Raw genomic sequence first — 22,809 nt, 5'->3', positions numbered from 1 at the left:
TCACAGCAAGAAGTGGCAGATCTGGTTCAGTCCATGAGAATGAGATGCACTCTATATGCTACTGTAGCCTACTTTAAACACTGCAACTTTCAATGTGGACTGCTCCAATAGGGACAAAAAGTTCTCAATTGTTGTATATTTTCATACAAATATCTACCTTTTACTTTTTGTGTTGTTATGCTTGCTTTTGGCAGGTACTCCTCTGTCTAAAAACGTTGTTTCCCTGTTACTCATAATAGGCCTACTTCAGTACATTAGTACTTTGACCTGTATAATAATTCATCAACACATCACGAGATAGCCATGCAGCACCAAAGGCGGGATAATTTTGCTTTCAATACTTTCCAGTGAAGAACGGATCTACAACAGAAGTACGCTATTATTCCATTTATTATCAAGATCGGTTTGACTATCTTTTAAGGAAAAAAAGAGCGAGAGAGACGCCGGCAGAACTGATTTTTAATGCACAGCATCAGTGGGTATAGATTTAAGAAGAAATTATGTGTGTGTGTGTGTCTAGAAAACAGCGAGCACTATTTTTAAAACAGCAGCATAGCGTTAGTGGACCTTGGTTTTCAACGGGGAAAGGTAGACCAGTGACGCATATGACGCATTTGACATCATCATCTTGATCATCTTACATTTAGACAGCATCGTTATGTCGCGCGAGCCTTACTCTGATCTGGCTAAGACATTTGAATAATGCTTAATAATGCGTGCTGGATATGTGATACACGCGTTTCCGACAAGACTGTTTTGGTATTTAGGAACTGAAATGGGGATTTACTGCTCATCGTGTTCTGTGCGTCGGCGAGGAGATTCTGCAGGGCTGAAAATCCATGATGCAATCCTAACAGATTTCATATTTTCACGTTTTACATAGCTTTTTTGTCGTTGTCATCATCATTTCAGAGCATTGTGACCCGATGAATTTTATTCAGTGAAAGATGGTTCATCATGGTGATAAAGAAGGCAAGAATTCTGCGTTTGGACATCCTGTCTACATCCAGATTGTTCTCTCGATTATCCTCCTCCTCCTTCCTTTTCTGGTCACCGCCTTTCCTGTAAACACAGTAGGTAAGAGCATAAAAACTGCAACTATTGAATTGATACGAATATGCGGGGCTTAATTCCTTTGTGGTTACACGCTGAAATTGGCTGAAGAACCTGGCCCATCATCTTCATTAGAGGTTCTGTTCCCCATGCCACAACAGTTCCTCCATGACGATGCTGCTTTACAGTAGCTAGGCTATATAGAATAACCTTTGGTCATGACTAAGCAGGACATTTAAAACAAGCGAGAACAACACATGAAATTCCAGACATCATCTATAGGGCACCTCCAGTCTATAATAACATTTTATAAAGGTGATATTTATGTAACACTGAGTAAAACTAACCTCTCAGCAGAAAAGTGTTTTGAGGTAGAATGCAAATGCCATATTGAGTGTGATGTTGGAGAGACTACAGTGACAGTTGTAACACTTTCACCCAACAGAAATGAGCTACGGGTGACATCACTATCATGCGCTCACCACCTCCTGAGGTGATAGTAGTTGCAAGACTGTATGTAAAAATAGAAAGAATAATAATAAAACAAAAAAGAACACATTTCCATATTTATTATGGATTTGATTTTTATTTTCTGATCATAATGCATGTTAAGTTACTGAACTGGTAACTTATCTGAATAAGCAGAATCGCCATGACTGACCAGACAGGTTTTCATACCTTTAGAAGTTCATTAATAATAATAATAATTGACATTTACAATGTTTATTAATTGCTTAAAAATAAATTGAGGATGATGGGTGGCTTAACAATTATTGTGAACAAGTCTCTTTTTTTAAATGCTCCAGAAATATATATCAAATGTTATTTTATTATTAGTATTATTATTTTATTATTATTATTATTATTATTATTATTTGCTGTTTCATTTTTTGTTCTCAAAAATAAGGACTGTCAAACATAAAATAAATAAATAAATAAAAATCAAGACGTCAAGACGTTTTTAATCATTTTAATAAAAAATGACAGAAATGACATAAATGACATAAATATCTGTTATGCTGAATTACAGTGGACCATTATTTCACCATAACATTTTTTTTTTTTACAAACGTTAACATTTAAGTAGACATTTTGCTAGCATTTAATATACTGCCTATGTTTATAAAATCACTCAATTCTATTTAATGCAGTCACCAAAATGGGATGTCTTGTCAATTTAAAGTTTTGAGAGATATGGACCAAAGACTACAGATACCAAGATTTTTAAAATGATATTGACACAAGCTTTGCTTTAAATACATGATTTTGTTCTTCCCCGTGAACTTTTAGTGGAGCAGTTCTGCAAGGATCCCGGTGTTCCTGAGCATGGAACCAGAACTCCAAGCAGTGGTGTGTTCTTTGAAAACTCTGTGGCCAGGTTCTCTTGTGTGGATGGTTATACTTTAAAGGGGCCACCCAAGATTATCTGCACGCGCTTCCATAATGGATCAGTAGGCTGGAAACCAAGCCTTAAACCAGTGTGCCTTTCAGAAGGTGAGGCTACCCCATCTTAACCTTTTAATTATCAGCGTCCTGATAGCGATAAATGGTTCTTTAAATCCTTTTAGCAGGCTCCTACCCCAGTAAATGGTGTCAGGTGTCACATTACCAAATTTGCTACAATATTTTATCATCAAAATATTTTCTAATCTTTTTCAAAACCAATATTGTTGAGTCTCAAGGTTTCATATTTTGGTGCTTAGATGTATGTATTTGTGACAGAAAAAAAAACTGCATCAAAAAATTTAATAAAAACTCTGTGTCTATTTTTGCTTTAATGCCTAAACAATATCAGTTTTTTTTTTTTGTGATGTCAACTTCAAATTTGGAATATAACTTATTAAGACACATGGCTTTGATAGCAATTTTAGATTCCAAAATATTTGTCAAAATATTTATTTTAAATAAAAAAAATAAAAAAACATACCATATAGTACTTTTTTACAGTAAACTTAAACTTTTATAACTTTTTAAACGTATTTTTTTTTAAATATTTGCCTTCAGCAATAATCTGCTGATTGTCTTCTTTAAAAGGAGATTAAGCCTAGGTCTTCCAAAGCATTCACAAACCACAGCGATTTAAGTCTGGATGCATTTTCACAGTTAAGAGGTTATAAATGTTTAAATTCTTTAACTCTTTAATAATTGCTTAACTAATCGAATTACAGTGGCGCAGCATTTTTTATGTAGCTACTCTATCTTTCAAAGATTGTCTTCCTCCATTCATCGAGGATGCTGATGTCACAAATAAGACGTACAGGCCTGGTGACAGCCTCATTATTAGCTGTCATGAGGGATTTCAGATCCGATACCCTGACACAGAAACAATGGAATCAGTCTGCCAGGCAGATGGGACATGGGATAATCAGCCAACCTGTCAAGGTTTGATACAAGCCATTTTTTGCCAATTATGTACTGTGTAACTGACTGTAATTCAATAAACTCCACACTCTTGAGAATAGTTTACATCTGGAGAGGGTTTCATGCACTGTCCTCTGTCTCAGCAGGCTGCCTCCGGCCGCTGATACCTCCACACAGTTATATGAACATCTCGGAAACAGAGTTCTCTGTGCCTGTTGGGACTGTGGTCCACTACCAGTGTTTTCCTGGTTACAAGTTGGAGGGACCCGAACTTCTGGAATGCATGTATAACCTCATCTGGTCGAACACACCACCCCGGTGCCTTGATGTTGAGGGTGAATAGAAGTATCATTTAGCAGCTTTAAGTTAAAGACATAATTTTGTAATTACAATATTTATTTATTTTGGTTTTTAATGTTGTCTATCTTTAATATTATCTTTTATAGATTCATTTTATAATTACAAATCTTTTTACAAATTTTTTATTATTGCACCCTGAAAACTATTAATGGGTTATAGTTTATATACTTTAGTTTTCTCTTAACGAAAGACACGTAAAAAAGCTAAAATTTTGCGTAAACATTGGAAATCTATTTATAAAATCTGCAAAATGTAATGTAAAAAGAATATTACTTAATTATGTTATTTAGGAATGTGTAAACAAGTAAAGGGACGAATATTAAAATGTGGTCTGGGATTCAGGGAAAGGAAATCAATAATCAGATTTTTCTGTGTCTCTGGTGTTTTACAGCATGCTCTTTACCCCCGATGATAGAACATGGAGATTACATGTGCCACCCACAGCCATGTGACCGCTACATTCATGGGACGGTCGTAGAATATTACTGTTATCCTGGCTACTCTTTAGCGAATGACTACAAGTACATCACTTGCCAGTACGGACAATGGTTTCCACAGATGCAGTTATACTGCATCAAAGATGGTAAATTAGCCTGCATTCTTTTCAATAAAAAATGACAAACAATTTTATATCATAATCAGATGAACCTTGCACATTAGCGCAAAGACTGTGCAATGAGAAATAATAATCATTTAGAATGTCGTTAGATTTGAAATTGATACCCCAGTTAAATATGCATAAACTATTTCATTTTATATATATATTAATATTATTTTCTAGTATCCCTTAATGAACCTATAAAAAGTGACCTATTTACTGACCTTATTTAGTTTTATGCACACTCATGGTCTCTCCCTCTCTCTCTCTCTCTCTCTCTCTCTCTCTCTCTCTCTCTCTATATATATATATATATATATATACAGACACAATTAAAAATTAAATATATTTTTTACATTATTACAAAATGTTTATATTTCAAATACTAATTTCTATTCTCTTAAAATCCTGAAAACAATCACAAATACATTCAACTGTTTTTAGCATTGATAAAAAGGTTTCCTGAGCACCAAATCATTATATTGAAATTATTCCTGGTGTAATGGCTGATGAAAATTCAGCTTTGCATCACATAAATATATTACATTATAACATATACTGCATATACAGTTTTTTTATATAATAATTCACAGTATAACTGTTTGTATTTTTTTATTAAATAAATGAAGCATGGTTGAGCATAAAAGACTTTCAAAAACTCTTTAAAATCTTCTATATACATTTTTTTTTTTTCAGAAAATGTGGGGGTCAGTAAGATAAATGTCTAAAATATTTTGATTCCTTCATATTAAAACGAATCGTATCTCCTATCCTAGACAGAATGTTAAACTTAGCTGTACGAGTTAACAAGCAGAGCTTTATTCCCACAGAGACAACCTGGCCTGGTTTTCAAGACTCTCTTCTAACCACATGGAAAGTAGTGGCTTGTACAGCCACTAGTGTGCTGCTAGCTCTGCTCTTAGTGATCACAGGCAAGGTGTTCCACTTCAAATGCAAATCCCAGCAAAGTCCAAGGTACGGCCAACATTAGAAGCATACACTGTAGTTTGATCTACTCTTAACTTAGTCAGTAAAACAAATTTCTTGTTTTTTCAGTGAAGAGCAGGATGAAAGCCGTGATCCTAACATCTTGGTTGTAGATGGTGTTGCTGTGCCACTTCCCTCTTATGAAGAGGCTGTTAGTGGTACCTTCTGTCAGCCCCCAAACGATCTGTCCCCTGCTGGTATGGGGAGCTCACAGCATTCAGAAGAACAAAACCCACCTTCATATCCCGGGCATACAGGGAGTCAGAATAGTGTGCCACTGGACACTGGTGAGGCTGAGACCTGTGATAGCATCTCGGACACATCAGAATGTTTTCAAGGCATACAGCCATCTTCCTCCCATGCTGGTGGACTCAATAACATGTCTGAGAAAACCAATGCCATCACCTCTATGGAGGAGACCGCCTCCACAAGCCCCAGCATCGACATTGCCGATGGTAAGGCTGTAGGCTGCTGCCACCTAGTGGTAGAAACACACACTGATTTATCATATCATTTGTAGCATCTATAAATTCAGAGATCCTTACCAATTGTATTGCTTTGAATTTCCAGAAATTCCTCTCGTGGAGGATGGTGAAGCGGACTGCTGATTGTTACCTTTAACTGAAAATGGGACACTTGAGATTGTTTCACTCCACTGTTGGTTATTTCATTGTTCGTTTCTGATTTTGTTGAACAACAAAAAATTACTGCTCATAAGGAATTATTGCACACTTATATTCAATGAAGAGCACACCAGGGAAGGATAGGCAATAAAAAACATAATAATAATAATCAAAAACTAAATAAATCCCCATTTCCTGCTCATGAAAGAACTATGCATTAGACCATAGCATATTGTTGATTTAACTTTCCCACAATAATGGCATCTAAAGTATTATAAATTATTTTTCTTGTGACTTTCACTTGGCAATCGCGCTGCATTCTGGCCAGCTTTCAAATGGACTGTAACAATGATGACTATTTCTTAAATAAATAATATGTTAACTTTACATCTGGGTTTATTTTGATTTAAGTTCAGTGCATTCATCTAGGTGAACCTTGGATGAACCTAGGTACAAGCCAAAGGCAGGTGCACAGCATACATTACGACAAGCTGACAACATAGCCTGCAACGTTGGACTATATACCTTAATGACAAACATTTAAGCTTATTTACTTTTAACAGACCATAAATATAGCTCAAAGCACAGCCCTAACAAGATGACTTTTTAAAGTAATTTGGGAAAGGAAAAAAGCCCCACTGCTAACATGAGCAGATAAAAGTTACATTTACATTTGCATTTTTAGAGGCAGATGAAATACAGAATGAGAAGTCTCATAGGCGCAGCAGCACATTAGACTCTTTCCAGTTCAAGTGGCTGGATTGCTGCATGGATGGATTATGAGGAATGTCATAAACTGAAACTATATCTTTTACTGTGCCTGTCATTGAAGAGCAGCAGATGGCTTATGCATCTGTGATACAGACTTTCTTCTAAAGACATTAGCCTACACAATAACATTGTGCAGCTTTGAAAGTTAGCCAATTAAGCAAGCAAGAATTTAGACAGCTATCAGTCAAAAAAACTAAACATTTTTTTTACTATGCTCCTTATTTTAAAGATCAAGATGGTGAAATAATGTTAAATAAATATTTGTTTAACGGCTGATATCTATAATAGTCTTTCATAGTTTTTGGCCATATATATATATTTTTTTTTTTTTTACATATTTTATTATACTTAAACTAGACACCTAAATAAATGGTGATTAATTGAATAGTTTTTACAATTATTTATTTATTTATTTATTTTGGACATTACTGCGTATTATTTTTTTGCCACTAGATGTCCCACATGAGTTTGTTTTCAGGGACATAAGCTTCAGTTATTGACATAATTAGTTCTCAACATAATTAGCTCTAAATGTTATATATATGTGTGAAAACAAAATCTATACGATTTATTCTGTTCATGTTTTGTAAATTAGCACGTTTTTTGTTCAGACGCGAGTTTATACAGTAGCCTACCAGAAGTTTATCGAATTTACCCAAAAGAAAAAACTAAAAGAAAAAAATAAACTTGATTGTATTCAAACAATTATTAAACAAAAATATGATAGCTTTATGTACAGTATTAATATTGCATCGTTATATTTTCATATACGGTAAGTACATGGTATCCTGTTATCAAATGTCAAACGCGCTCAATAAATGAAGAGCGGGGCAAACGCGCGCACGAGCGCAAGCACGCACTCACAGTGTATGCTTGCTTAACCAGACACACACGTTTAATAGCAAACACACTCCACTCTAGGCACATGGCAAAAATGCCGAGAGAGCCGGATTCACTCAGTTACCATCGTGCAAAATGCCCTGAGGATAGATTCCTGACCAAGAGGACAGAATGGCTCCAAGGACCCTTCAGATTCCTCATAATAATAATTTACTTCTCTAATTTGAAACATACTTCGGCACATCCTCAATGTCTGGACTACCAGCCACCTTTTAAACCCCCTTACCACCTTGAGTTTTGCAGGCACTATGAAAAGTTTGGTTGCTGTGACCAAAAAGCAGACAACAGTATTGCAATGAGATACTGGGATATAATGGACCTGATTGGTGATGAAGCATATGCAGCGTGCGGTGATTTGGTAAAAGATATTATGTGTCAGGTATGTATGATCCTTTATTAGAAAAATAAGCTGTAGTAAACTGCATTTTTTTTATGTTTGAAATATGTTAGAAGGTATCTGAGAAGTTTCATATTTTCACTTTCATATTTATATTATAATATTACAGAACAACTTGAACAATTAGTAGTCCCCATTGTTCTCTTACATTAAACAGCTTAATACCATATCTAAAATGGAAAGGATGTAATTAGTATTTATTTATTTTTAGTAATATTTTTGAGGAGTTTGCTTTTGACAGCAGAATAGAGTGTAGTCTATATGTCTGATGTTTTAATAGATTTAAATGCTTAAATGATTTCTGTTTTCTCAGTAGCTGTCATTCTCTGATGTTAATACATTTGCAGAAATTCACAGTGTATTATTTTATTAGTGGTAAAATATTCGTCAGTCTTATTTGCACATACATTAGATTATTAGATGACGTGAGAGCTTTTAAAAAACTGTGCTGCAGATTAATGATATCTCAGATCAGGCTCTTTTAAAAGTTGTACAGTTACATTTTGTAGTGATTTTACATGTAGTTTTCACTGGGGAAGATTGAGTAACTTACATTTAAGGATGAACCAGATGCATATTATAGGGCAGGGGTCCTTAATTCTGCACTTGGAGTCATACCTTCTTGGAAAGTTCAGCTCCAGTCATATTTAAACACACCTGAAGTTCTCCCAGGAACACTTGATAATTACAAACAGGTGAAGCAGGGTCAGAACTAGTATTGTTAATCCAGACCAGCTAATTCAAGTCAGAGTTCAGGTTAAATCTGAAAAGGTTGAGTCAGAGTCGGAGAGAAAGTCATATGAGAGTCTGAGTCGAATTATAGACCCAAAGAGCAAGGATGTCTGATTCTGCTCCTGGAGGGTCAACATCCTGCTGAGTTTAGTTCCAGCCAGCTCCAAAACACTTGCCTGGAAGATTTAAGTGAGTCTGAAGACCTCCATTAGCTGATTCGGATGTGTTTAATTAGGGCTGAAGCCAGCTCTTGAAGCGGAAAAGAAGTGCCTGTACACCAACCCACCCAATGTCCCGCAAGGTTGCCAAGTTTTCACAACAAAACCCACCCAATTGCTACTCAAAACTCGCCGCATAAGGATGACCCTCATTAAAAATCTGGGGGGTAAAATACATGTTTTTTGGCAGGATTCCCTGTGTAAAATTTACATTGCAGCAGATAAATATCATGTAATTGGGGTAACTTCAACCTGCGGACTTGAAAAACAACCCGTGCCAACAGTGTTATGCCAACATCGAGGCAATGCACGAAAGTGGCTATGAGAGGATGCCCCCTGTAGTATCTCTCTGTGGGGGAGACGTCCTCTCTTGCTTGCCATCTAAATGGCAGGGCACACGCAGCAGCAGGTCAGGCTTTTGCTTTGTTGCACATGATGGCGGTGCTTCAGGCTTATCAGGCTGATCTGCTGGAGGACCTGGATAAAGGCGAGGGCCTTTTAGCTGATCAGGTAGCCGAGCTGCACCACACCACAGATCTCTCTCTCTGTGCTACCAAGCAGGTCGCTCCGCCATGGCAAGGTCTATGAAGGCCATGGTGGTAACGGAGAGGCATCTGTGGGTGAACCTGGCAGACATCGGGAAGAAAGAAAGGGGCTTTCTTCTCGATGCTCCGGTTTCACCTTTCTGAACTTTTCAGTACCTCAGCTCATACCGTAGTCGAGAAGTTTAGGGAGGTGAAGGCATGCTCAGCTGTCTTCAAACCCTTCATTCCACGAAGGTCCAGGTCCGAGCCTGAACAACATAGGGGTCCTGGCCTGTCTCGATCTGAGGATAAAAGACGGGCACAGAAGGCTAGTGTCGCGATTCGCGCTCCTCCCCCACCTGTGGGTAGGGGTAAGAGGAATGGTGGGTCACGAGAGGGTAGGCAGGACCTAAGGGATGTGATCCAGAAGAGGCAGCGTTCTCGTCTGAATCAGAGTGATACTTAGGTATCTACTCATTCCCTTTGGTTTTTTTTTTACATCTGCTCTTATCCTCCCCTTCCTAATTGCCCTGTAACCACCAGCTCTCCACCTGAGGTTAGGTGGGAACTTCTTCCATAACAGTGTCCTATGCTGGACCGGTGATGTTTTTGGTTGGTTCTATGTTCATAGCAACCACCTTACTGATGGTCCGGACTAAAATGAGGCACCCCTTGAACGGGGCTCCAGCACAGGAACTAGGGTGGGTGAGTATGAAGCCCATTCTATATATACTTATATATGTATTAAATTGCTGGTGGTTATGTGTGTACTAATAACTTTTGTGAGTTTCCTTTGCATTGTTACAGTTACAGTGTTTACTAAACACTCGTCAGAATTATGTCCAGCCGGTATGATTTCCTTCATACCAGCTTCATGTTTCCAGTATCAGGCGGCGAGATCACAGGCACTGCAAGGAATTTCATGGATATCCGGCCAGGACACCCTTAGGGGCTTCCTGGCCGCCTAGTTGTTGTTGTTGCATCAAGGGGGCAGTGGATGTGGCAGTTAGAGAAGTCTTCTTGTATATGCTGCCTCAGGTGATGCTTCCCTTGACAGAGGTTTGTAAATTTGTGCTTGCCTCTCCCGTGCAGTTCAGCGCCTCTGCGATGCTTAGGAACCTATAGTTACAAACGCTAAGCTCTGTGTATTTTCTGAAAACCACATGGTGGTGAGTGTGCACATGAACACTTTGCACACTTTCTAAAATCCACTTAAGTGGTAAGTGTGCAAGCAAGTCTTTGCGCACTTTCTGAAATCTTGTACGGCAAGGGTAACGCACTCAGCTTCATTCCCTTTCTTGAGATAGTTAGACCTTGGTTCCTTGGGCTCCACTCAGCCAGTGTGTATTTATTTATACACTTCAAGCATCGCTTCCCTCAACATGAGGGGCTATTTTGGAGGTTCTCATGGTAGTTTAGCAGTGCTCCCACTTTTCCAAGAAGGGTTGCCTATGAGTGCGCTATTCTCTTTCTGAATTTGAAGTTCTCCTCTCATGTGAGATTGAGTTCTCTGTTCTTTCCCCAGAGCGCTCCAGTATTATTTCCACAGATCGAGTTGATGACTCTCAAACATATTGTTTTGAGGTGCACCATTCCATCTATGAGCTGCTCTATCAGAATTCCATGAGAACCCCCTCCTTACAATAGTATCTTAAATCCATGGTATGGTAAGTGTGCACGTGAAGTCTTTGTGCACTTTTTGAAATCCACACTGTGTTAAGTTTGCACGCTTCCTTCAAAGGAATATTTCTTGATTGCAAGCCTTCAGCTCTACCCTGGGCCGAGGCCCTAACAAGAAAGTTGGGTATGTAGCTGTAAGGGGTATGTCACGGACAGCCATCTAACATCCCAGGGGACACTCCCATGGAAATATTATAGTTGGTACTTAGTGTTCACCATGATTCTGGCCTGCACTCCACTCAGCATGGCGACATGGGTATACTGTTCCCCATAGCAACCCCTCGAGGCCGCAGTTTGAAGTTCCCTTGAAAAGGAACGTATCAGTTTACGAATGTAACCATGGTTCCCTGAGTAGGGAACGAGACACTGCGTCCTCTAGCTCCATGCCTGGCTTCGGAAGCAAGCTTCAGACGAATAAGTTAATGACACGTTTTCGTGGCACCTTATTTAGTTGCACCGGTAGTGACGTCAGGGGCTGTCGCTCGCCATCTCTTTGGTGTTTTTTCAATGTATGCTTCAGACATGGATCACGACAAGGTGTTCCCCATAGAGACCCCTAGACGTTCTATGTGTACATGATAACACTGCAACCATAGTTTTTGAAAATCATCACATCATCAAATCATCACTGGCGAGCATTTTCAAAAATGTTTCAGTGACTTGGTGCTGCGTTTGAGTGTGGATGAATGGCCAAACCGCATAGAAAAAGCTGCAGTTTTAAAAATAACTGCGTTCTTGTATACAGGGCCGTATAGTGTAATTTCTAATTACCCAGACAGTGATGCTTTGACTCTGAGTACTGGCAACATGTCAGAAGTGCTGGTACTAGGGGTGTAACGTTATATGTATTCGAACCGGACCATTTTAGTACAGGGCTTTCAGTACGGTGCACGTGTGCACCGAATGACCGAATGCAATATTTTGTGTGTGGAACATAGGTACATTTTCGTATTTCCACACGAACATATTAAGTGGCGGAAGCCTCCACGTTCAGTGCAAATCCCGCCCTGCAGCTGATTCTAGAGTTTTCAAAAGGCATCACGCGAGTGTGAACATCACTACAACTAGGAAAAAAATTACTATACTTCAAACGCAGCTCCCATCTGCATTTAAACAGACCTTTGCTCTTAATTCCAATTGGGCCAACCCAATATCTGAGCAGGTCTAAAAACTGAAACTGCTGTTGCTGCACTTTACACTTTGGAAAAGTTATATATATAATTTAAGTTAATAAACAACCTGCAGTTTAATGTTTGTATTTCTTTCCCTTACTGTACCGAAAATAAACCGAACTGTGACTTTAAAACCGAGGTACATACCGAACTGTGATTTTTGCGTACTGTTCCACCCTTAGCTGGTACACACAAAAAAGTGGTAGTAAGCTAAAGACTAAAATATAAAACTGGCGGGACGGCATTTGCATTGCTTTGGGGATTGGCAAATCTGGCCCTCGAGATCCATTTTCCTGCTTTGCAGGAGTTTAGCTCCAAACTTAATAAAACACACCTTAACAAGCTAATCAAGACTTGTGTTTTACTTGAAGGTTTAATGAGGGCTAGAGCTATACTCTGCAGGAAAGAAACATCAGGTTGTCCGATCCTAGTCTGAATGATTCAGACAATATAAATATGCTTTTCCTTGGGGTGATGAAGACGGTTTTGCATCAGTGTTACATGAATCTCTGCAGCACACACACAGTGTTGTGGTTGGTAGTCTACAGTGTTTTAGTACTCAAGCCTGGACTCGGTCTTGACTCAGACTCCAGATTCTCCACGAAAATGGTTTTGGAGTCAAGGAGTCCTTGAATACTGGGACTGTTCTACAGTAGGGTAGAACTCCAGGAACAGAACTGGGCCTCGTTATAGACTAGAACATCAGAGACTTGTGAGTTGGGATGTTTGATTGAAACCAGTTAGCTTCAAAAATGTAGTTAATTTTAAGACTTGTTTTGCTCGTTTGCAGGAATGTTCTCCATATGCCGCACACTTGTTTGATGCTGAAGACCCATACACTCCAGTACGTCACTTACCAGGACTGTGCTTCGCTTACTGCTCAGAATTTCACATCAAGTGCCATTCTGTGGTCAAGTATCTAACCAACAGCCAGACACTGCTGGAGACGTGCGAGAAGGACCGCTCTCATTTCTGCAACCTCATTAACCTCGCTGACCAGGACTACTGCTACCCCAACGTCCTGGGGAACAATGACCTGTACAGCAATCTGGGCAAGGTGGTGGAGGACACCAAAGGCTGCCTGCAGTTGTGCTTGACAGAAGTGGCCAATGGGCTGAGGAACCCTGTGCTGATGGTCCACAGCGGAGATGATACCCACCGCATGTTCGTGGCAGAGCAGATTGGCTTCGTATGGGTGTATCTGAAAGATGGCAGCCGCTTAGAGCAGCCCTTCCTGGACATTAGCGGGGAGGTGTTGACCACACAGTGGCTGGGAGATGAAAGAGGTTTCCTGGGTCTCGCCTTCCATCCAAAGTACCGAAACAATGGCCGCTTCTTCATCTACTACTCTATTTTGATCAATGGCAAGCTGGAGAAAATTCGCATCAGCGAGATGAAGGTCTCGGCTCATGACATGAACGTGGCAGACCCCCACTCAGAGAGGTTAATAGGTTTGATCTACTATGTTGTGCACGTGTTGTCAAAAAATATATGTGTTAAAGAAATTGTTCACCTAAAAATGAAAAATTTCTAATCTTCTCCCGTTCCATATTCGGACATTGTTATTTTTTCTGGGAAACTAAAAAGATTCTTTCGTCTAAAAATTGCGTAAAAATATAATTGTCAACATGTCAGTCAATTCCCAAAAATGCTTTAGATTTCAGGATATGTCTTGTCAAGCTGCAAGTAAAACCTGAGACACAATGCATGATTTTCGGCTGTCCCAGACGAAAGATTGGCATCATGAAACAATTGTGGCAATTTATGTGATTCCTAGCTCATAATCGGTGGTCTTGTGTCACACAGTGAGAGAAGTTCAAAGACAGTCGTTGTCACGGTCTTGCGACCAAAGATAGACTATACGATAATTTTCTAACAGTGTCAGAAATTCGGCATGCTCATCGCACAGTGTGTTTGCTGCTACAACCCATGTTTACTGACCACATGAAATCAACGCGACATTGCACTTAAACTTAAAATTACTTTCCTCAAGCTTTATCCCTTCCTCTTTTGCTGCTTTCACTTTTTTCTGCACACATAAAAACAACTTCCAAAGTGCGATTCATCATGCTCTTTTTGTTTCCAGCTAGCGGATGCTGATGCGTTTTATTCTTCTATAGGAACATTCATCGTAACATACTGTATGAATCAATAGGTGTCATCATCTTACAGTTACATGCATGTCTCTACCCAAGTTTATTAGATCCATGTCACACTATGATCTGCAATGATGTTATAGGATTGCTAAAATAGGGCAATGTGTAGAAAATTTTAATGGCATTATCAAACATCACTGTTTTTTTGGAGTCTCATGACCAAATGTTATTGAAGTCCAAACTCATGCCATAGTTGATTTCAGAGAAAACCAACTGTTCTTTACACAAAGCCATCATTTGACTTCGGAACATTTTGGTTGTTGTGGTACTCACTTTGTAATGGTGCTTTTATGGTTTTGAATAGTAGGCTGTTTTATGTGTTTCCTCCTCAATTTCTTCATTTACAAATCTGTATCCACAGAGTTCTTCTTGAGATTGAGGAACCTGCAGCAAACCATAATGGTGGGCAGCTTCTTTTTGGTCTAGACGGATATCTGTACATCTTTACAGGGGATGGAGGAAAAGCAGGAGACCCTTTTGGAAAGTTTGGAAATTCCCAAAACAGGTAAGGACAGTTCCTTATGAGTGTCACAAATTATGCATAGTGCTTTGATAAAACTCCAGTAACTCCCTCTTAGACAGTTTTATCACAAAAGCTTTACCTGCTATGCAAATATGTTTCAGATCAGCATTGTTAGGAAAAGTGCTTCGGATTGATGTGGATGGTAGAAGTATAGATGGGAAACCCTATAAGATTCCTCCAGACAATCCCTTTCTTGGAGAGCCTGATGCAAGGCCAGAGGTCTATGCCTACGGTGTGAGGAATATGTGGCGCTGCTCGGTGGATCGAGGGGATCCACTCACTGGTTACGGGAGAGGGAGAATATTCTGCGGTGATGTGGGTCAAAATCGATATGAGGAGGTTGACATCATTGTGAAAGGGGGAAACTATGGATGGAGAGCCAAAGAAGGATTTGAATGCTTTGATATGAAATTATGCCAGAACTCTTCTCTAGGTGAGCTGGACAGTAGAATAATGACAAACACATTTGGGTCAGAGAAAATGACAGATCAAATGGAGCATTCCAGAAATTTTTACTGCTCAATGAAACTGGTCACTGGAGAACTTCATACCACTGGCCAGTCAATAAATTTGTGCTCCTGATTTCTGGAGATTGTTCATTTTGAGCATTTCAAACGATCTTTAATGAATAGTTACTTTAAAAAGTCATTATTTACTCCCATGCCATTTTTGAGCAGCTTGTGTTTTTCATGTAAAAAAAGTTGATGATTTACACTGCCAATCTCCCAAATGAGAAAAAACATGATATAAAAAAGGAATTTTGAATTTTAATAGATTTTTGATTTCAAGTCTTCTTAATTCCTATGATAGATTTGTTTGAGAAAATCTATTCATACATTAGATATCTTTTCCTCTGCATAGCTCTCTGATCTTATTTAATTCAGCATTTTTGAATCTAGCTAATTTGCAATTGGTCACATGACACAGAAGAAACAATAACATTTGGTGACAATGCAATGAGCCTACATTTAATATAAATAATTAAATAAAAGCAAAAAATGCCTCTAACACTAGTTTGCTCTATTATTTTTCTATTCTATCTGGTTTCGTTTCTTTACTATATAATTAAAAAAAAAATCCTTGCTACGTGAACTGCGTTAAGCTAACTGAGACTTGTTATAGCACTTGCGTATCATTGCCTTTTTGTTGTTTTTGATTGCTTCCATAGTCCTCATCTGTCAGTCGCTTTAAATAAAGGTGTCTGCTAAATGACTAAATGTAAATTCAGTGTAATAATGGCTTAAATTTTTGTCTTTTCCTCAGAGTAAAGCTCCAGTAAGACATAGAATATAATGCACAAGTTACATGGATCACATTTATGATTTTTCTGTCCTTTTTAGAGCTTGCCAGTATCTTAATAAATAGGAATAGGTTGGACATTCTGGATTCATAAAACAATGTAGAATTTTAATTAAAGAAAGAGAATAATTTAGGATCAGAGCAACACAAAGGGTGAGAAACTAATAACAGATGGTTCTTTTAGGATGAAATGTAAAGAAACTGCTAAACTTTAAGTATTTAATGACTGCTATAAGTATTTAATTTAATTTCTGTATACACGTTGTTTTAATTACACAAAAACATTTGTTGTTTTTATAGATGACATTCTGCCAATATTTGCCTATGGACACCATGTTGGGAAATCGGTAACTGGAGGTTACGTGTACAGGGGATGCGAATCACCAAACCTCAGTGGTCTTTATATTTTTGGAGACTTTATGAGTGGGTAAGGACCAACTCTCTTTCATTTTTTAACAACTAAATATAACTGTCTTTCATGCCCAATCAACTCTCAATGAGGAGTATAAAATGTACAGCTCATGAGAGTCATTTTTAGGTCAATCGGTCACTACTTTTTTCTTAAAATATGTCTGGAAACAATGAAAATTCAAGCTTTTGTTCCTATTCAGACGATTAATGGCTCTGGAGGAGGAGAAGAAATCTGGGAGTTGGAAGGAAAAGAATGTGTGCATGGGTGACACTAAAACCTGCTCTTTTCCTGGCCTTATAAATCATCACCACAAGTTCATCATCTCATTTGCAGAGGATGAAGCGGGTGGGCTTGTGCACAGTACACTATAAGGCACAATACATGTATAAATGCAATTGTGCAATTGTGTATATATAATTTTATTTTTTCCTGAAGGAGAACTTTATTTTTTGGCGACCTCCTACCCAAGTGCAATGTCTCCCTTTGGCACGCTCTACAAATTCATGGATCCATCCAGGTAGGTATAGTTTGCTACATTTGGATACATTTTCTTCTGAAACAGTCTTAATATGCACACGCGTGCAGTACAGTAAAAATGAGATGGCAGATGTTTTTTTGCCTAATCTGTCTAAACTGTATAACCAATTATATTTAAATTCCCTATTAAAAAAAAGAGTTCTTAAAATGTAATGGATAAGTGTCAGTTAAGACATCATGCTGGGAGACAGAAGGACTACAGGACGTGTCAGTTTAAGGCATGCGGTCTACAGTATATTCCTTTGGAATCTTGGAATCTGTTGCACATGCTTCCACCAAATGGGTTCCATCCAGACTTCTGGAAATCTGCTATCTATCACAGATCATAAATACTTATCAGCAATAACTCAAAGATGTGTTCATGTTATTCTGCGTGATAGGGGGTCTGATATATTAAAATGTCGATTTTACTATATTTTATTTTATTACAGTGCCTTTAAGATACGTTGAATCTAGGAAAGGATAAATTAATGACTTAAATAGAGACTTAAATAACAATATAAAAAATCCACACATAATCTTTCGGATGTTTTAAACAATCAACCAATAAAAAAATCAAGATTCATCCTGTTGCAATCAGCAAGACTACTGGAGATTATCAGCACATCTGAAATCACTCACTAATAGAAATACCATACATTAGTCCCAGCTGTTCTCGATTCTTTATCCCTCCTTAAATAGCTAAGTGTGGGGGGGGGTAGTGATTCAACACTAATAGGAGCAGTAGAAGGTCATTGTCCTCACAAACACACAGCCTTGTATATACATTTATACTGAAATAATTATTATGCCATTTGAAATAAATTTTTTACCTCATGGCACTAAATGAGTCCTACATTTTTAAGGTTAATGAAGTTATTTTCTCTGTCTCGCTCTATTCACAGGAGGGCACCTCCAGGAAAATGCAAATACAAGCCACTTCCTGTAAAGGTCAGAGGGAAGAAAGTGCCATTCACACCTAGAGAATGTAAGAATATTTTACATCCTTAAAAAAAAAAGACTGGAATACATTTGACAAAAAAATAGTACTTCAGTTGATCTATTTCAAAAGTTCACATTTAATTCAATGTTACTTGCTATTTCTTTGTAATTGTTAATGGAATTTTCTGTTATTTATTTATCTTCATTTTTTTAAGATTACCAAAGAAAATCAATTGCATTATGTAACAGAATTGCCCAAAGACTATATATATATATATATATATATATATATATATATATATATATATATATATATATGTGTGTGTGTGTGTGTGTGTGTGTGAGAGAGAGAGAGCGAGAGAGAGAGAGAGAGAGAGAGAGAGAGAGAGAGAGACCCTGTCTTAAGTCACAGGGGAATATTTGTAGCAATAGCCAAAAAAAAAAAAAAAACACTGTATGGGTCAAAATTATAGATTTTTCTTCTATGTCAAAAATCATTGGGATATTAAGCAAAGATCATGTTCCATGAAGATATTTTGTAAATTTCCTACCTTAAATATATAAAAACGTTATTTTTGATTAATAATATGCATTGCTAAGAATTCATTTGGACAACTTCAAAGACAACTTTCTCAATATTTTTATTTTTATTTTATTATTTCAAATAGTTGCATCTCGGCCAGATATTGTCCTATCCTAGTAAACATACATCAATGGAAAGCTTATTTATTCAGCTTTTAGATGTAAATTTAAAAAAAATTGACACTTAAGACACTTAAGTTTTGGGGTCCAGGGTCAGACACACACACACACACACACACACACACATATACATACATATATATATATATATATATATATATATATATATATATATATATATATATATATATATATATGTGTGTGTGTGTATGAATATGTATGTATGTATGTATGTATATACATTTTTTTTTTTTTTTTTTAGTGACTGTGCTTGACATAAGTGAAACACCTACAAGATCACCACTGGAAAAGATCTTACTCCCCACTAAACCACCAGGCACACGCCAGCCCACAAGGGCCAAACCCACCACATCTGGACCGAAGAAAAAAATCCCGGCCAAAACCACTACAGCAAAGTTGAGCCAAGAAAAGTTAAAGAAGACGACTCAGGCAAACGAGAAGCAAATAAACACGAGCACAAAAACACTAAAGAAGGTTCCTCCTTACAAGAAGTCATTGTTACAAACCAAGAAGGACAAGCAAGCCACAGGGAAGTCATCTCTCAATCCCAAACTGCCCATAAAAGGAGCTCCGGAAAAAAAGAAACCCAAACCTCTCAAACCAACAAAACCTAAAGCTGTGACAAAGCCCAAGGTCTGGCTACAAAAGACTCAAAAGACTAAAAAAGAGGTGAAGAAACCCGTGAAGAACAAACCTAAGGTTACTGTTTCTAAAAAGAATCAAGACAACAGAAAAAAGTCTAAAAATATCCCTTTCACAAAAAAGAAAAAACTGTTTAAATAAGCCATGGGTGTGTGTAGTAATTAGATGGTAGTAATGTAGAGCAATAAAGAGACTTCAAAGAGATCCTGTTCAGACAATGTATCAACTGAATTGCAGTTCTGAGGTCAGTCAGATGTGTGATATGAAAGACCATAGAGAAAACCACAACAGTCCTGCGCCAACAGGATTTTGTTGAGCATGCAACACAGAAGCATTCTTCAAATGTTGGACTTATTTCTGGAATGTGGTGAAGTAATTAGTTTGGGGCGACGATCTCTATTTTAGACCAAAACTAAAATTAAAAGGAGAAATAAAAAAATGCAAAAAGCAAAAATGCTTTTAAAGGACTTTCTTAAACATAACTCTTTGAAACTAAATTACATTGAACTATAAAATGTGCTAATTTTATGACATACCTAAGAAAGTCCAAAATGCACATTTTTGAAATGTAAAGCCAAAGTGGCACGGCTTTTGCTTTAATTGACACAGGCAAAAAGCAAACTTATATATACCTAGTCTTTCTTGGTGCAAGTAAAAATGGTTTATTCAGTAAAGTATTTTGTCGTGCTTACAATAAAATTATTTTTAATGCAGATCCAAGTCTGCATGAGGGTTTAAATGAGGGATTGAATGAAACACCCTTGGTGTTTGTAGCACTAGGTCAACTACAAAAGACGGTTTGTGACTGAAGATTTAAAGGGAACCACAATTGCTGAACAAGTCTTTAGAATTTTTTCTCTTTTTTTAAACTTTTGCTATTGTACATGCACATATTTGCATATTAATCCAAAAGTAAAATGGAATTTGAAAATGGTACAACTTTTAATGCTAAAGAACTGAGCTTTTGCTGTTATTTCACAAAACATTTAATAAAACACACAAGTGAACATGTGATTTGCCCTTTTTTCATGATAAAGTCACCCATAAAGTGCCAAGGAAATACAGTATATATATATATATATATATATATATATATATATATATATTTTTTTTTTTTTTTTTTTTTCAATACATTTTACTTCTGCAACATAAAAGGTGTTGTCTCTAAACTCATCACTACTGTGTGTTATGTCAAAAACTCCAAGCAAGTTATTGCAATCTGCCAGCATTTACCTGACAACATCCTTTCAAAGCAAAAAACAATCCATCATTCAGGATCCTTATTATTTTCAGCCAACAGGCTCTTCATCACAGCATGAAAGCAGAAGCCATTCATTCCAAGGACAATCTGAACTATGCATCTTACATATTTGGTATCAACAATTTTATAAAAATTCACATATTTGTCTATACTGTATTTGCAGTGTTTGCACAATACTGTGATGAATCTAATAATCTTGCATGTATAAGATGAAGGTGATTAAGAAATTAACTATATGGCACTTAAGTATTTAAGGTGAAATGCGACATTTATATCTGAATATGATATGATTAAAAAAAAAAATTAAGTTCCCTTTAAAATAAATAAAATGTACCTTGTATTTTAAGAAGGGGTCCCTACAGGGAATCATATGTGCGTCCTTGACATCAAAATGCCTGAAACGCCTAAAATGCTTATAGTAAAGTAGATATCATATCATTAAAATGTTAATTCTTTAATTCTATACTGGTCATTACTTTGGTCATTTTTAAGTTTGGCAAAAATTTTGTTGCTGGCTGGAGAAAAAGGTAGGTAAATACTGAAAATAAATAATAATTTTTATACCTGTAATGCCTATCCTATATGGTATACATATTATGTAAAAACTTGAAAGCTGCTTTCCAATTTTATGCTATTCATAATATATATAGACTATAAACTTTTTATAGATTGTGTCATTTTCAACTACACTGGAAAATAATTTTGTCATTTTCAGCTACACTGGGATGCTGATGAAGAACTGCAACACGAGGATCACAATTTTTTTTTTTTTTTAACTTTAAAGGTCTATATTCTCACATACAGAGCTCTACTGTATCCTGTAATTAAAGCACAGGTTATGGGCATACCATTACGAATGCTTCGGAGGACATGCTGGAACTAGATTATTTGTATTCATGGCAAGCAGTAACTAATAACTAGGTTTCAAAAAGCCACCGCACGACATGTGTTTGACAGAAATCCTAAGGACTTGTCTAGGAGATTGCCCAAAGGTGATGACTTGTCGGACTGGTAAAAACAGCACTTGTATGCAACTCTTGCACTTAAGATCTTTGTAGTTTTAAAGGGGCCCCCAGATTGTGTCGACCGGTTACAGTGAGTGCCTGAAGCACGCAAGAAAATATTTTCACCTGGTTCTCTGCTACTCTTACATGTCTTTTTAGTCTATATTTTTCTAGCACAAAGCTTGTACTAACATGTATCTTAATTAGGTTGCCTCTCGGGGTACCCATATTTTGTCGTTGCTTCATCTTTATGATAATCTTAAAGAATTTAAAGGTAGATCACACAAGTTGTTTGCTATATATATATGTGCTGTGGCATCATCAGATAATGTGCACCTGTCTCCACTCAAAAATGATGTCTACTGTACAAGAAAACATGGAAACACCAAAACCACTTTAATATGCTATGCATTTTATTAGACAGCAATATAACAGAACTTTCAAATGTATAGTATGATAAAACAGCACTGCTTTACACCGGAAGGGAAGGAGCGGAAGCGGTCTACAGTGGCATAATAAAAGCTCTGCTGCTTTAAGCCATGTGTCACGTTCATTCGGCGAACTTGCTTCGCTTCGACAGCTTTCAGCCTCACCCCGATTCATACTACGACATTAATAAATCATTAGCTTATCCATGAACATGATTTCTGCCCGAGTTGTGTTGGATTGCGTCGGCTGTGGGGATGAAGAAGACAACTCCCATGATTCCACACACTCAGGACGGCGTCATCAAACTACAGCTTTCTTTGTTTGTTTTGAATATGTGCCATCTAGCGGCAAAAACGTACATATTGTGCCTTAAATGCCTTGAATTTTATGCGAGCTAGTGCAAACTGATGAACAGAGGTGGAACATGCCTTTAACGCTTGGGAGCAGCTGTGGCCTAATGGTTAGAGAGTCGGACTTGTAACCCACAGGTTCGAGTCTCAGTGCTGGCAGGAGTTGTAGAAGGGGG

At 37.4% G+C, this 22,809-nt stretch overlaps 2 protein-coding genes across 6 annotated transcripts; both read left to right on the top strand.

The window, feature by feature from the left end:
- Nucleotides 1–286: 286 nt before the first annotated feature.
- susd4 (sushi domain containing 4) lies at nucleotides 287–6,369 on the top strand. Of its 5 annotated transcripts, none has more exons than XM_052581334.1 (9): nucleotides 287–371; nucleotides 913–1,077; nucleotides 2,344–2,547; nucleotides 3,262–3,435; nucleotides 3,558–3,749; nucleotides 4,166–4,357; nucleotides 5,203–5,347; nucleotides 5,429–5,814; nucleotides 5,930–6,369. In XM_052581334.1, exons 2-9 carry the CDS (start codon nucleotides 948–950, stop codon nucleotides 5,965–5,967), a joined length of 1,461 nt encoding a protein of 486 aa, XP_052437294.1. In that variant the 5' UTR covers nucleotides 287–371; nucleotides 913–947; the 3' UTR covers nucleotides 5,968–6,369. The 5 variants fall into 5 exon arrangements, with proteins under 5 accessions (XP_052437294.1, XP_052437296.1, XP_052437295.1 ...); XM_052581336.1 differs by having other exon boundaries at nucleotides 292–371; nucleotides 942–1,077; XM_052581335.1 differs by having other exon boundaries at nucleotides 329–475.
- A 1,283-nt stretch (nucleotides 6,370–7,652) lies between these two features.
- Nucleotides 7,653–20,579, top strand: hhipl2 (HHIP-like 2). Its single transcript, XM_052581323.1, has 9 exons — nucleotides 7,653–8,032; nucleotides 13,167–13,819; nucleotides 14,894–15,037; nucleotides 15,157–15,488; nucleotides 16,655–16,781; nucleotides 16,966–17,111; nucleotides 17,202–17,283; nucleotides 18,188–18,270; nucleotides 19,189–20,579. The coding sequence occupies exons 1-9, from the start codon at nucleotides 7,679–7,681 to the stop codon at nucleotides 19,728–19,730; spliced, it is 2,463 nt and encodes an 820-aa protein (XP_052437283.1). The 5' UTR covers nucleotides 7,653–7,678; the 3' UTR covers nucleotides 19,731–20,579.
- The last annotated feature ends 2,230 nt before the right edge of the window (nucleotides 20,580–22,809 follow it).

This window comes from Carassius gibelio, chromosome B17, assembly GCF_023724105.1.
Source record: "Carassius gibelio isolate Cgi1373 ecotype wild population from Czech Republic chromosome B17, carGib1.2-hapl.c, whole genome shotgun sequence".
Taxonomy (NCBI): Eukaryota; Metazoa; Chordata; class Actinopteri; order Cypriniformes; family Cyprinidae; genus Carassius; species Carassius gibelio.
This window is presented reverse-complemented; position numbering and strand designations above follow the sequence as displayed.

What these genes read in the sequence shown, in the direction of transcription:
- susd4 (XM_052581334.1), top strand. Translation starts at nt 948, where the DNA reads ATGGTTCATCATGGTGATAAAGAAGGCAAGAATTCTGCGTTTGGACAT. An exon ending in CTTTCCTGTAAACACAGTAG is followed by an intron (nt 1,078 to 2,343) that starts GTAAGAGCATAA and finishes GTGAACTTTTAG; the next exon opens with TGGAGCAGTTCTGCAAGGAT. An exon ending in AAATCCCAGCAAAGTCCAAG is followed by an intron (nt 5,348 to 5,428) that starts GTACGGCCAACA and finishes TTGTTTTTTCAG; the next exon opens with TGAAGAGCAGGATGAAAGCC.
- hhipl2 (XM_052581323.1), top strand. Translation starts at nt 7,679, where the DNA reads ATGGCAAAAATGCCGAGAGAGCCGGATTCACTCAGTTACCATCGTGCA. An exon ending in GCAGACCCCCACTCAGAGAG is followed by an intron (nt 13,820 to 14,893) that starts GTTAATAGGTTT and finishes CTGTATCCACAG; the next exon opens with AGTTCTTCTTGAGATTGAGG. An exon ending in GCCATTCACACCTAGAGAAT is followed by an intron (nt 18,271 to 19,188) that starts GTAAGAATATTT and finishes TTTTTTTTTTAG; the next exon opens with TGACTGTGCTTGACATAAGT.